Raw genomic sequence first — 15,169 nt, 5'->3', positions numbered from 1 at the left:
TGATTTTGTACAATAACAATTAAGATAAAGATCAATATCTACCATCATGTCATGTCACATTATTGTTCTTAGAAGATCACAAAGTACAGTCTATAGTGAAGACCATTCTTTGGCAAGTGTCAATATCTAATCACAAAAAGCAAATAGTTTTACATACACAGGTTCTGTCAGACGTGGGTAGACAAATATTGTTGAGATAAAAGAACAGGCTCTCTTATCAAGATCCCTACCCCTAAACCCTGTACACGGCATGAATAAAGACTGCTGTCCATTGAACAGCAGACTCGAGAAGTCTTTAAATCAACTGTTATTCTAAGAACCTATGTATCACCTCTATACAGGCCTTTACACTAAGAAAATATTAGTATATATGTGACTCAATGTCCAGAAATACTTCAATAAACATTTGGATGATACATTGGCCTTCCTCTATATGGACTTTAGGTGAGGGATTTTCCTGAGTGATGTAATCAGTGTTTACAGGAGGGACTAGTTTTCCTTGAGAGAGAGTCTAATCTCAGTCTTATCAAATATTGAGCTACAAGTGATTGTTTGTTTGTACACACAGTTAAATTACCCTACCTTAAACAAAGTCAATACACAATCACCACCATGACACACAGATACCACCTGGCTTAGTACCTGTGGCATCATTTTTCTGAATACTGCAAATGTATGTTTTTCTGCAGTGTCGTAATTGCACAGAATTACAATTTCTTTCCAATCCACTGATAAAAAATTATGTTACTTGTATCGTAATTTTATGTCTTGTATGCACTTTAAGTACGCTGTGACAAATTTCTGCGTGAAATTTGTGACTGCGTACATAGTTTGAATTAATCCCACACGGAAAAAAGTACTTCTACAGAAATTCAAGCAACTAAAACAAAAGCAATTAAGAACATTCATTTTATCTCTTTCTCATTGCACAATTCAATTTCTTAATGAAAATGAAAAAAATCCTAATGTCACTTGGGAACTGAAGTTTTAATATGATCAAAAGTGCATACAAAGATAATTTAACAGGTTTAATTTCAATTATATTACTATGGTTTTATTGGCACAAATAATGATATCCTTAGGATATTTTGTGTTGTGTTAATAATTTTTACTGCACAAGTACTTGATGTTTCTTTATAATTATAAAAAGTTCTATACTGTTTAAAACATCAAGTAATCTGTGACATACCAGTAGTTTCAAATGAGTATGTGGAATCCTTGAATACCTCTCTGTTTTTGGACTCAGTCCTGTCATGTTTGGGATATCAGTCCTGTCGTGTTTGGGATATCAGTCCTGTTATGTTTGGGATATCAGTCCTGTCATGTTTGGGATATCAGTCCTGTCGTGTTTGGGATAACAGTCCTGTCATGTTTGCGATATCAGTCCTGTCGTATTTGGGATATCAGTCCTGTCATGTTTGGGATATCAGTCCTGTCATGTTTGGGATATCAGTTCTGTCGTGTTTGGGATATCAGTCCTGTCACGTTTGGGATATCAGTCCTGTCATGTTTGGGATATCAAAGTTTAACTGTTAACTGTTTATTTATCTTACAAGTACCCAGTAATAAAATGAATGCATCATTTATAGATACATGTATCATGTATGTTTGTTGAGAGAATTAAACATATAATGTAGAACTTTCTTCAATGTATATGTATGACAATATAATACAAAAGAACTTTATAATGAACTTCTAATATAATATCAAACAATTTTTTCAGCAATGCAAGTGCACTCCTAATAAATATTTCTGATATCAGTAAAACTTTTTTAATCAACAAGGATCAATAGAATGATAGGGAGAGTTCACTTTAAATAATTCAGTCTTTTGTGATACACTAATCCACTCAAGTAAAAACTGAACAACACATAGTATACAAAGCATGAAATCAAACAACACATAATGTCAAAGTAAATGTTTGTAAATAAAATATATGTACGTCATTTCTTTTGACTCACTTCCTACCTGATTTTTAATTTCAATTTTACAGGTATATATCTCAAGTACAGGCCATTGGGGATTTAAGTGATTTAATACCGTTAGTATGTAGAAATATTTCATAAGTAATAATTTAGCAGATTTGGCTAAAGGCCAATTCTAAATAAAAATTCATTGCACTAACTGACACACTTGTAAACAATGTCCGAACCACCCAGCTGTGATGCAAGTGGGCCCCTTTCCTGGTGAATTTGTTACTTTTTATGGATCCAGAAAATGATGAATAATTGTCAAAGGTTTCTGTAAGCTCGGCTAGTTTGACCATTGTTGCTAATTTTCTATTTCTCCCCTAGAAAAATCAATAGCTGGACATGCCATTTCTATTAAATCCTACAGGGTTTGACAGTTTTGATTTGGGGGTAATTTTATAAATGCATCTAAAATTATACCATCCTATCACATCAAACAGGCAATGTGTACTGTGCAACACTACTATTGCACCTGAATGTAATTCAAGCTTGTAATTTTAATACTGTAAAAATTAAACTGAAATAGATCTACATCATGTGTACACATAATAAACAGCAATGAAGACCTTTGTAATTAATCTGGTATATCAGTCTGATTGAATACAGGTAGGACTGAAACACATGTCTTCATTTATTATAATGCAATACTTCCATGTTAGAATACACAATTGCTGGTTGTGGTGTATCACGGATGGGGATTCTTCTGTCATTTAAGTCACAAGAAATAATTCTTTTTAGACCAACATTTTAGGCATTTTAATTTGATCTTTTTAACTTACATTTGCAGCATGACATCGTTTAAAAACACCCCGTCACACAGGTCTTTGAACTCCAAGGTACGACCATTACTGAATGTCTCCACCTGTAAATGTAATACATGTAATGTCAAGTAACAAAATAATGACACTGGCAATTTTAGGTACATTAATATTTAACAATTTCAAAAATGTGGGGAAAATAAAATTTAAAAAATTCCTCACCCACAACACAAGGGGTGTCTCCATAAAATTAACTCCGGCAGCCATTCTATTTATAAGCCTGCCTGGTCTTGCATTATTTGTTCAATATCAAACAATGCAGAAGACATTCCTTTTTTAAATGAACTTTTAATTCAAAACTTTGGAGTTTTAACTGAAGCACATATCAACTACATATTCCTTGACACTTATTCAAAGTATATCCCTGGAAATGAAATCCTATCCATCAAGGTGATTAAATCCAAATAATTAAATTATCCCGTTTTGACCAATGCCATGTTTTCCCACATTTCACCTCAGGTAAAATGTTTTTGTGAAACCATACCAATTTGACCTTTCAACTTTGTGAACGAATTATTCATACACATTATGAAGCAAGAAAAAGACTATTCCTAATATTTAAAGCAGTATATTTCTTGGAAAATGTAATAAGTAGAATTTTTAATAGGTTTGTCATCTCTAAATTGCAAAAGTATAAAGATATTCACATATTTATGAAGAACTATTTAGTTTACATTTACACTGCTCCACCTAGTGAGCGATACTAATGACGCTATGGAAAGACAACTCGTACAATTAGATTTGTCTGCTTTAACAGAGTTATCTGCGCATCAAGGCTTTTATTACAACACCACTAAATTAAAAGAAACCAAATCAGAGAGAATTCTTTTCCTAAGGAGAAAAGAGGGGGAGGGATCTTCCCATCTTTTTTTTCTCTACAAATCGAAAAAGGACGGAAAAAAGACATTTTAAAATTTATACAGATCGATCTAAATAAAGTCTAACCTCACCTGCAGGGTGGCAAAACAGAAGGTATATAAAGCTAGACCTGATATTCCACAAATTCCCTCAAATCTCTACTTGTCAGAACAAATTAATTATTCTTTTAAATGTTTTTTCTGTGTTAACTATATTAAAGTACTATGTACTCTAAATGTATTTAAAATTATTTCTTATGTTTTGTCACTCCATCTTCAGATCAAATTAAAAAAAAAATCTTTTACTCAATGGCTGGAGCACCTGACAATGTAATGTAGGTGTCCTGGGTTTCACCCCTTAATTTCCGCTGCTGCATTTTGAAGTCCAGTTAAAAAAAAATGTACAATTATTTCTTATAAAGAATACAGATGAACCACATCCAACTTAATTTAGAACAACATATTATGGTAGAGAAGATTCGCTTGATATATTAATTGATGATCTTTATAAACTGAAGTTTCTTTACTATACTCAGGCACGTAGCATCGGGGGGGGGGGGGGGGGTAGGGACTGCCTCCCCTCACTTTTTCCATACATAACTTTTTACTATTGAAAATGTTCATTGAAAGCATTGACACCCTCCCCCAATTTTTGTTGCAGTAGTCATATCAGGGTAATGTAGTAGTCTATGTATAAAATTTGGTATTGGTACCAGAAAGAAAATGGACCCCTCCTCCCCCCACCCCCATCCCCCGAAATAGGATTTTCGGACAATTAAATTTACTTTTTTTTTTTTTTTTTTTGCTTGTCAAGTTTTTTTCAGGTAAGTTGAATTCCACCCCCCCCCTTCCACTTTCAAAAACGATGCTACGTACGTCCCTGCTACTCCATTTGATTCACGTATAAAATCATTGTCTTCAACTGAAAACAGGACATATATTAGTAAGAATTGTATTTTTTCTCCTCAAAAATAAATAAATAAATAAATAAATAAATAAATAAATAAAAAAAAAACAAAAAACTAACTAACAAACAAACAACTTAAATTTCCTTCATTAAAATCTATCAATACGTTTAATTTGTGGGCTAACTTGATTTATCTATTATTCATTTCATTTACTATTATTTTTTGTTTGTTTCTTAGTTAGTTGGTTTTGTTTGTTTGTTTGTTTGTTTTTTTTTTTTTGGGGGGGGGGGGGGTAAGTTCAAGAACCACTAGAACGCTTGGCTTAGTACCTTGACTCTGCTGTATTTCATCAGATTTTAATACGGTTTTTCTCCCTATATTTATCTCGTGATAAAGACTCTTAAATGTGCCCACTCTAGTTCTTAAGGTCCAAGACTTATTTAAGCCTAAACAGAACAACACGGATTCTTTAATAATATCAATGTGACTAAAACGGCCCCTGTTATTCTGAGGAAAATAAATCGGATTGTAGGGATTTTTTTTTTTTTTGTAGCGTATATTGGGCCTCTTAACAAGAAAATAGAAAAACAAATTACAAAATTTGATTTAAAAAATACTCATGTATATTGAAATGATGATTTTCTTAAAGACAATGGCATTATCACAGATTTTCCCGAGGTCTTTGTTTATATATTTTTTAAAGATAATACACTCGCAGAATAAATTGAGATATTGTACATTTAACATATTGAATATTTTTCTTTATATTAATTATGCAATATTTGGGTTAAAAATGATCCCATACAGATAATATTAATCGCGTTCTTGTAATCCCCTTGACATTCCATAAATGTATTACCGTATACAGGAAAATTTTCGTCCCCGTTTTATTTTCGCCCCTTTCGCCCTAGTTGAAATTTGAATATTGCCGCCGAATTCATAACAAATACGCACATATTCTTTATGCTATCACACAAGTACCGTTAACTTTCTTGGTGAGTAGCCGTTCTGGGAATAAGCCTCCAAAAGTAGGTCACATTGATTTACTTTCTGAATACTTTGTCGTATCATTTTAAAACCCTCTAACCTACATACATGTATTTAGAATGTTTTAAACCAATAGGGCAACGCGCGTCACCATGAAAGTTGAAAAATTAACAAGACGCTCAGGGGCCACATTGCTCACCTGAGCACGTTTTAGAGAACAGCAGAAACAAGTACAGTTATATGTAAGTATAGTCGAGGGGATGATTTGATAAACTGATTTACATATAATATCACTTATCATGGCTTTGCTGTTCTTGAGAAGATTTTAAAAGATTTTTTCCCTACATATTTTTATGTAAAACTTTGATCTCCCTACTGTTGCCCCATTTTAACCCCTTTGAATCTATACTATCTGACGACGTTTCTTTTTTTAATACGAATAATCATGACTCTGCTGTTCTTGAGAAGAGTTTTCAAAAGATATTTCCTATATATTCCTACATATAACTGGTTCCCCATTCATGATATGAACTTGAATCCACACTTCCTAAAGATGCTTCTGTATTAATATGACTAATCATGGCTTTCCTTTCCTCAAGAATGATTTTTTTTTTGCAGATTCTTCCTATGTGTTTGCGTGTAAAACTTTGTTGTAGCCTCACCCTAATCTCAGGGGTCATGATTTGAACAAACTGAATTTACACTATGTAATGAAGCTTTCACATTAGTTTCAACTTTTCTGGCCCACCATTTTGTTTTTGAAAGATGCCATTAAATTTCCACTAATTTTTAATTATTTCCTCTTGGAAGAAGATGCGACCCTTCATTTGAACTTGAATCTCCTTCACCCAAGGATGATTTGTGGCAATTTTGGTTGAAATTTGTCCAGTGGTTCTGGAGAAGATGAATATCTGAAAAGTTTACAACGACGACAGACAACGGACAAATTTTGATCAGAAAAGCTCACTTCAGCCTTCAGCTCAGGTGAGCTATAGAGTACGTCACAATAGAGACCTATATATCTCTCTTCACAGTGAAAAGCTTTCTGAACTCTAAAGGTTCTTCATTCCAACACCAGACTTGACTACCCCAAAACAGACTTTTTTCTATCATGGCTTTAAAAGAAAAAATTGACCCAATTCACATTAATCAAATAGTCACCATTTTAAACACAAGATATATCTACATCTGTTTATATCAACTTGACATGATGACACTTTTAGACAAGTACAAATCCAAAATGTTTTTGTAACGATTCTTGACGTCTTTGTGCCTCTATTTAGTCATCCAATCATTTTAATTTAAATGTGTAATCCGTTTGTCGAAATATTAAAAGCATCCAACTACCCCAACATTACATAGATAATTTTAAAACAGAAAATGGTAAAAATCGTGAGATTTGGCAATCAAATCTAAGATCGTAATTCCTAAAACATTAAGGGTAAATCATGCGAGTTGGCAGATCTGCAATAGAAAAATGCATCATCGGACAAGATTTGATGATCCTATGCATTATTCACAATGTCCAATATATATTTTGCAATATAAATAGCCTCAATTCAAAATGTAGTCACACAATTAAGGAAGACTTGACTACACTGCAACACACAGTGTGTGTGTTGGGGGGAGGGGGGTGTCAGAATGAAAATTTCCACACAAAATTAACAGCAATGGAATCTTCTCAGAAAATTTACCCCCCCCCCCCAACGCCTGCTCAGAAATTATTTAAATTGCCTTCAACAGCCTTCAAAAGTGAGGCTAGGTATGCCTGTACAACTTTTTCATGTACAGAATGACAAATACAATATATGTGTTATATTTCGCTCTACTTGAACAAATGAACACAAAGATAGAGAAAGGTTGACCCTAAGCGAGTTTATTTCTCCTCTGGTTTATTGAATACATAAGTCAGGCAGCATTTTCCACAGTACTGTCTGTCAAAGTGGGAAGCCATGAAGACGCCACCACCGCACTCCTCATTGGGGCACTCTCTCCTCAGACGGGTGATCTTACCATTCTCATCCACCTAAAACAGAAATCACACACAATGATGTACTGTACTGACATTTCATTTACTAGGGAAAATCCTGTTCCACTATATGACTGAAAGTGAACCAGTGCTACTGGAAATCCTCCACTGAACACACCCTTAATTCTATGAAACCCAGGCATTTTACATCAAAACTGAACTTTTGGATACTATTTCTATGGCTAGGATTGATAGTGAATCATTCTTGAAAACAGGCCTCCCAATTTCTTGACTGTGCATTTTATTTGACTGGAGAGAAGCCTTACTGTAAAAAATGGTCCTCAATGTTTTTTTTGTAATCAAGGCATTTCACAAATGGGATTTTTATTAAAACCATTCATTGAATCATTAAAAAAAAGACACATATTTTTTGTTGTTGCCAAAATTAAATGTAAGTCATAGCTTAATTTCAAAGTTTTAAAGCAGTTTGTGTCAGAGATCAGACTCTGGCTCAGTTTGTAACAAGTTTAGAATCATCTACTTCATAAGGTGTCCTAACTTTGTCATCATAGCGAGACATCTGATCACTGATATCAATATGATTCACAAACTCTTGTCTTGAAAGGTATTGAAAAAATTCAAATATTTTACCAGAAAACTGATTCAGTTAACGAGGGCCATCATAAAGCCACATAAATTTAAATCTTAAGATTCTCACCCCAATTTGCTTTAAATTAGGGCAATTTGGCGGATTTATTTTTTTTTTTTTTTTTATTAAGTTCTTTCAATACAAAATTTTTACTTTATTAATGTCTGTGAATGCTGACTATTTTTGCCCAATATGTCTTACAAAATTATAAATCTACCCCATCACCAAAGTTTCCATCCAGGTGTCATACAGACTCAGTCTTGTATCAAAGTATGCCTTACTACTTGCTGAAAAAACACCTTCCAAGTTTGAACATAGATACTTATGGAAAAAGTTACAAAGGAAAAAAAAAACAGGAAAATAGAGATGAAAAGATGAATTACAGATTACCATAATGCAACTAAAAATCTTAGTGGGCGATAAAAATCCAATGCAAAAAATCCTGTTTCCATTATTAGTTCACTGCCTATCATTATCACATCAATAAATTTCATGCAACACCAAATAAGGACTTATTATCTCTCTTTTGCAGAGTCATTGCTTGTCATTTAAATAAATTTGATTTCCTAAATGCCTATATATTTAATAAGATGTTCTGTGCCAAGTTTGAACAGTTCAGCACAGGAAGTTTAAGTGTTCAGGCATGATTGAAGATAAACATTGATATTAACCACAAAACCTACCTATACCTACCTTGTAGTATTTGAGAACAGCCAACTTGACCTTCTTCTTCTTGTGTTTGTTCTTTTTTGGTGTCGTGTAGTTCTTCTTCTTCCTTTTCTTGGCACCACCTCGAAGACGAAGCACCAAGTGGAGCGTAGATTCCTTCTGGATGTTATAGTCAGACAGAGTGCGGCCATCCTCCAACTGTTTACCGGCAAAAATCAACCTCTGCTGGTCTGGGGGAATGCCTAATAACAAAGATAAATTACTCCCCCAAAACCTGGTACATAATGATTTAAATTACAGGTGACTCTCGATCTCTCGAAGTTCAAGGGACCGTAAGAAAAGTTCGAGAGATAGAAAGTGGATAAAATCCTGAATTTGCAGTTCCGATCATCATTGTTCTACTTTTATAGATACCGGAAGTATATGTTGATAATGTCATTGCACATTTTCATTCATATTTTACGGGTAATTCAATTGAATTCAACAACATTGGTCATGTTTTGAATAAATAAAATGATTATTTTAAGTTTCAGTTACTGCCGGGCTTGATCGTTCCTTCACAAGATTGCTCGTAATCAGTATTCATGTCTTGAGATAGGATTTCTTGTGCAATGTTTGCCAAACTGGGATTGTGTAGACTCTATAATAATACATGAATTAAATTTCATAAATTATGGAAAATTACTGACACGTCCCTAAATTATTTTCTCAAATTATCGTCTCGTCCAGTCAAAATAAGTTCTGAAGCGATTTGTTTATAATTTACCAATTAACCAGTTAATTATATCAACACTTGGACGACTCATAGGTGTAGTATCATCTAAGTACCGTATTTGGCTGAATATAATACGCACTTTTTTCCCAAAATTATTTTCTGTGAGAAAGGGGTGCGTATTTTACACCACAATGGGATTTTGATAGGTTTTTCTTTCATGTGAAACACGACTATCATATGCACATACCGTAGTATTACCTAGAGACTTATGCAATTTCTTGCTGTTTATCGCCATATTTAAAACTTCGGAAAGTTATTGTTGGAATGTAGGCTTGTTAAAAATGTTATATTTATAACCTTTTGATAGTTAAATTAAATTTAAAAGCAAGTTAAAATTAATTTTGAGCTGCATGTTCATCGTCTCCCTGTAGGCCGCCATTAACGATGTTATTTATAGATGTTCACACATTCCTTTGCCATGTGCTTCTGTTATCATAGTACACATGTACCTAATCAGTCAGACACGCAGTCAAAAAAGTAATAAGTCATTTTTTAATGAAATACAATAAAATAAAATTTATTTTAGGTTTTAAATAACTCAGTGAAAATTCATTTCAACATAAACACCCCTCTATACATCCCAATGAATGGAAGCCAATGTTGTGAACACATGCGCTTGTCACTTGATAATTATCCCTCAACACCCCTCCAGGCAATTAAATTGTTTTCCGACTCCAAAGCATTGTTTTTACAGTTAGAGCACTGATTATTTACTGCCCTTATTAATGGCTTTGATTATTTTCTTTCTTAAAAATCGTGGGTTGGTTTATGATCTTTCGTATGTATAAGCCTGTGTTGATTACAACACATTAAACAGTTAAACGTTGTTAAATGTAATTTTACTTATCTTATATCGGCCTCGTGTTAAAATGATTGAGAGTTAAAAAAGGAAATACGAAGTATGTTGAAACTTAAGTGTTATCATTTACTCGTGCTCTGTAGAAAATAAGATATCCAAGAAAATTACCTCGATGTATGAAGACATATATCCCACCTTTGTACATCATTTTTCACAGCTTTGGAGGTGTCTTGATAACTACACTTTACACGCTTGTTAAATTTTGATTTTATTTTTATAACATCAGCTATTTATTTAATTAATTAATTCCAAGTTCAAAAGAAGAAAATCGTAGTCTATGAATACTTTGATGTTGCAATATCGCTTGCCCTGTTAAATTTACATAATTTTCTACATGATTACCTTAAACTAAAAATAAATATGACAACTGTTAAACTTGCAACAATATCTTGTGCTTTGTTGAAATAAAATTATTTCCACAAAGAATAGTTAGAATACGTATAATTTTAATATCACCGTATGCTAAAAAAATTAATAATAAACTCTGTTAATACTTTATTGCAACATTATCTCGTGCTTTGTTAAAATAAATAATTTCCTCCAGATTGCCGCGATATGGAAAGTCAAGATTAAGAAATAAAAACGCATTTGAATAAAATATCGTGTTCTGTAAATTTTTGGCACTTTATCTCCGCGCCGATTTTCATAGCAAATTACCGCGATTTTCAAAAGTTCAGAACACCGCTTGGTAAAATTTTCTGCTGCATATAATACAGCCGTACTGCATTTTTTCCCCCAGTTTCAGGCTCAAAGAGGGGGGTGCGTATTTTACACCAATGCGTATTATATTCGCCCAAATACGGTAAACACCCACTTAACACGTCCATCCCAGCCCCAGGCGATCACTGTTATCCAGGTAAGTCCAAGCTGCATTAATTTTAAGCTTGATTGACGTGTATACATTCGCAATCAAAACTTCGAGAGATAGAGAGTAAAAGACAATGAAATGTGTGTAACGGGACCCAGTCTTGGTTCGAGAGATGGAGAACTTCTCAAGATCGGGAGTAAATTTGCTTAGTTATATAGAGGAAAGAAACGGGACCGGAGGTTCACTTCAAGAGATCGAGAACTTCGAGAGATCGGAGTACGAGCCATCGAGAGTCACCTGTATATACATCTCTGTCAAGCTTAACACATGCAAACTCTCTATCTTGTAATGTAAAATTTGATAAATTCTGGTACACTGTAATCATACCTTCTTTGTCTTGAATCTTAGCTTTAACATTTTCGATTGTATCACTGGGCTCAACCTGTCAATCAAAAGCAAAATAATTTTAATGTCTTTCATATTGCTATGCATATCCTAAAATTCTCATTTTCATTATTCAGGAAATATTGCAGGATGTCACTTTTTAATCAAAAATATACATAGATCTATGAACAATCTAATTAAAATTAGATGTCCCGAATCCGCTATCGCTTCTCAAACATCTAACAACATCCCATTCGGGGTCACGTCAGAGCGACCTTTCGATTATGAATAAACATAAAAATTTTGGCCAATCAGATTCAACCTTCTGTATTCAATTCTAAAATTAGTTCCACGGCTACATCTCTATATTATTGATGCTCAGTAGACTGTTTTACGTTGAATTAAAGTAATTTTGGTATAAATTGAACGTTAGTCCGCCAATCTGGCATTCTTACCTGAATAACGCAAACGAAAATGCACAAACTACTATATATCCCGCAAGTCACATTCATATATAGCACGGTCTTTACCATGCATATTTTGTTTACTACGAAACCTCTCGGGCGTTTAGGTTTGGCAGTAAAAAAAAGAAACGCATCCGAACTATAAGCCAAGATTTCGACGACGGCGATTTCATTGGGTAATCGAAAGGTCGCTCTGACGTGACCCCGAATGGGATGTTGTTAGATGTTTGAGAAGCGATACCGGATTCGGAACATCTAATTTTAATTAGATTGATCTATGAACAAACAAGAGGTCCATGGGCCACAATGCTCTACTCAGACACTTCGGTCCAGCAGATTTTTTTTTTTATATTTTCCTCTTTAATTTCATAAATATTTTGAATCCATGTCATGGATCAAAATCTTAAACCTTAGAGTTATGCTTTATTCTTAGTTATATCAACAAAACATTGGGATGCTACATATTGATACAATATGGTCCTGCTGTTTTGGAAAATACTAATAGTCAAATAGTCAACTATTCATTGACATCCTTAATAAAAATATAAATAATCATGGCTTTGATGTTCTTACTAAGATTTGTTCCTATATATTCTACTGTAAAACTTTGATTGCCTAGTGTGGCCTCACCCTATTCCCAGGGGTCATGATTTGAACAAATTTGAATCGATTCTAACTGAAGATGCTTCCATATAAATTTGACTTTTCATGGCTTTGCTGTTCTTCATTATCAGATTTTTAAAAGATTTTTTGGTCCAGTGGTTCTTGAGAAGATCTTTAAAAGATGCCCTTAAATTTTAACTTATTCTTTATATCTCCCCTTGAAACAGGGAATCGTCCTTCATTTGAATAAACTTGAATACCTATCACCCAAAGATGCTTTGTGCTAACTTCAGTTATTTCTTGAGAAGAAGTCAAAAATGTGAAACACAGACAACAGATGACAGACGTACGACATATGATGGACAACAGATGGAGCCTGACATCCTTTGATCAGAAAATTGTGAACTATAAATTATAATTTCAAACGTTCCTTACCTCTAGGGTAATTGTTTTACCCGTCAGGGTCTTAACAAAGATCTGCATTTTTAATTCATGCAACGCTGTAAATAAAGATAAAACAATTTAGCATTGGTTCAAAATTAGGATTCCTTATCATGCATAAAGAAAATATTAAATGGCTCAGGACATATAACCATATTTGAATCAGTGTCTTCATAAGGTGTCCTAATTACTCATCATTGCCATAATTTGTTGTTCATGTTATTGTTTCCTTATAAAAAAGTGAAGAACTAGAATTCAACTCAAGTTTTGTCTACAACTGTATCTTTCATGTCTTTCTGTGGGCCCTTTAAATGTTTTCTAAAACTATTCCCTTTATCTTTGGATAAGGGAAAATGAGAAAAACAATATTCATGTCTTGATAATGCAGCACCAGATAGAATGTTAATAAAATAATACAGTCCTAAATATTTTATTTGAATTAGTTTGAAAGTATAGAAAACACTGTTCCACTTTTCCACAATTCAACACTGCTTTTCCGCCACAAAAAAGAGAAGGCTTTCCTCAACAAAACATACTGCTCTTCCATCAATATATTTTTTACTTTTCCGAGACTTATTTTCAGACATGATTCTGAAGTCGAGTGAAAAAACAGATTTATAAACGACTCCAAATAGCCCAGGGTCTGGGTGCTCTGGAGTAAATGGTGCTAAATCCTGCATTCTGAGTATTTCCTGGCAATTATATCTCACTCTGAAATTATCTTCTTTTTAAGAAAAAAATTACAAATGTTACAATGTTTTATCGTAGTCTTTGATACTTTTGTTTATCAATTCATGTCATCTTTTATCTGTTATTTCATCAATATCATCTGTTACAACATTGACATTTCCAATAAAACTTTAACAGAGATTGCAACATTGCATGGAAAATATCACTACCCCCGATGAACTTTCCAGGGCTATCGTAGACATCCTTTGAAAAATATACAGGGGCTATATATAATTCCCTGCCGAGACGCATGAGGAAAGTTTTGAGGGTCAAAGGTGAAATGAAAAAATATTAAATATTGGTAAGTTATTTTTTTTTACTTATTTTATGTTTATTGTTTACATTACACTTCACATTTGAGCAAAGCCATCTTGGATTTTTGCCATTAAATTATGGAACACATCTGTAAATGTATCTAGTCTGACAAAACTTCATTCGCTCCAACAAAACATTTGACTTTGTCAGACCAAATGTCTGACAATCATGAATGATTTCAAAATTTCAACAAGTCTGCTATAGTTAGGGCTTTCAAAATCTGCAGAATTATACCGGACAAAAATATTCAGTGATCAGAAGACAAATTCATTTACAATTTAATTAAATTGCCTTTGCCATGCACCTCCCATTTTTGTAAAAGTACCACTTGTTTAGAATCATTTTGAAAACCCGGCCCTGTATAGTTACAGTGTGCGAAACTAACTAGGAGAATGAAATAGCCCATTGGGCTATTGGGAAAATTGGGGAAAAATCCCATTGGGGAAAAGCAGTGTGAAGAAGCCACAGAAAAGCAGACAGGGGATTGACATGGCGGCCATAGACAAGTCCAAAATTTCTTTCACTGAGCTTTTCCGAGACAAGGTTAATTTAACTTGAAACAAGATTTCAATGCATTTTACTTCACAAGATATCATTTAAAATTCTCTATAACCTTTTTTTATTTTATCCCTACAAGCATTGGCAACATACTTACTCAATATTCGGATTATTCAATGCCAATATTTTAACGAGTTTACACTGACTGAAGATTGAAAAGTTTAATTTTGGTGTTTTGTTAATTTCAGGCTAAATTATCAAGCACTTCATCATCAAAAAAAACTTTTATGAAATATTAACAGACTGAATTTATGCATTATGTATGTATCAATATACAATTATTGTTAAAACTTGAGTTAAGAAATCCATGTGTACCCTCAATCAAATGGCGTACGACGGAAAGGAAGAAACGTGCGCGAATATAGCCTCAAATAAAAATAAATGTGTTCAAATTATTTTTTTATAT

At 33.4% G+C, this 15,169-nt stretch overlaps 2 protein-coding genes across 6 annotated transcripts in view; both read right to left on the bottom strand.

Annotated features, from left to right (window-relative positions):
- The window catches only part of LOC133181602 (girdin-like), a 39,446-nt gene extending 36,191 nt beyond the window's left edge, over positions 1-3,255 (bottom strand). For all 5 annotated transcript variants that reach the window (XM_061316139.1, XM_061316137.1, XM_061316138.1 and 2 more), the window contains exons 1-2: positions 2,951-3,255; positions 2,750-2,832 (exon numbers count right to left, since the gene is read on the bottom strand). In XM_061316139.1, coding sequence (XP_061172123.1) covers positions 2,750-2,832; positions 2,951-2,995 — 128 coding nt within the window. In that variant the 5' untranslated portion in view covers positions 2,996-3,255. The remainder of the gene's footprint in view (positions 1-2,749; positions 2,833-2,950) is intronic.
- Positions 3,256-7,396: 4,141 nt separating this feature from the next.
- On the bottom strand, positions 7,397-15,119 carry LOC133181601 (ubiquitin-ribosomal protein eS31 fusion protein). The gene is made up of 5 exons (XM_061316136.1): positions 15,079-15,119; positions 13,156-13,220; positions 11,657-11,711; positions 8,852-9,069; positions 7,397-7,566 (listed from the first exon to the last, which is right to left on the bottom strand). The coding sequence occupies exons 2-5, from the start codon at positions 13,201-13,203 to the stop codon at positions 7,417-7,419; spliced, it is 471 nt and encodes a 156-aa protein (XP_061172120.1). The 5' UTR covers positions 13,204-13,220; positions 15,079-15,119; the 3' UTR covers positions 7,397-7,416.
- Between the last annotated feature and the right edge of the window lie 50 nt (positions 15,120-15,169).

The sequence above is a fragment of the Saccostrea echinata genome, unplaced genomic scaffold, assembly GCF_033153115.1.
Source record: "Saccostrea echinata isolate AGI-Se365-2 ecotype Australia unplaced genomic scaffold, CSIRO_AGI_Sech_v1 ptg000009l, whole genome shotgun sequence".
Lineage (NCBI taxonomy): Eukaryota > Metazoa > Mollusca > Bivalvia > Ostreida > Ostreidae > Saccostrea > Saccostrea echinata.
The sequence above is the reverse complement of the archived record's forward strand: the minus strand, read 5'-3'. Positions and strand labels throughout refer to the sequence as shown.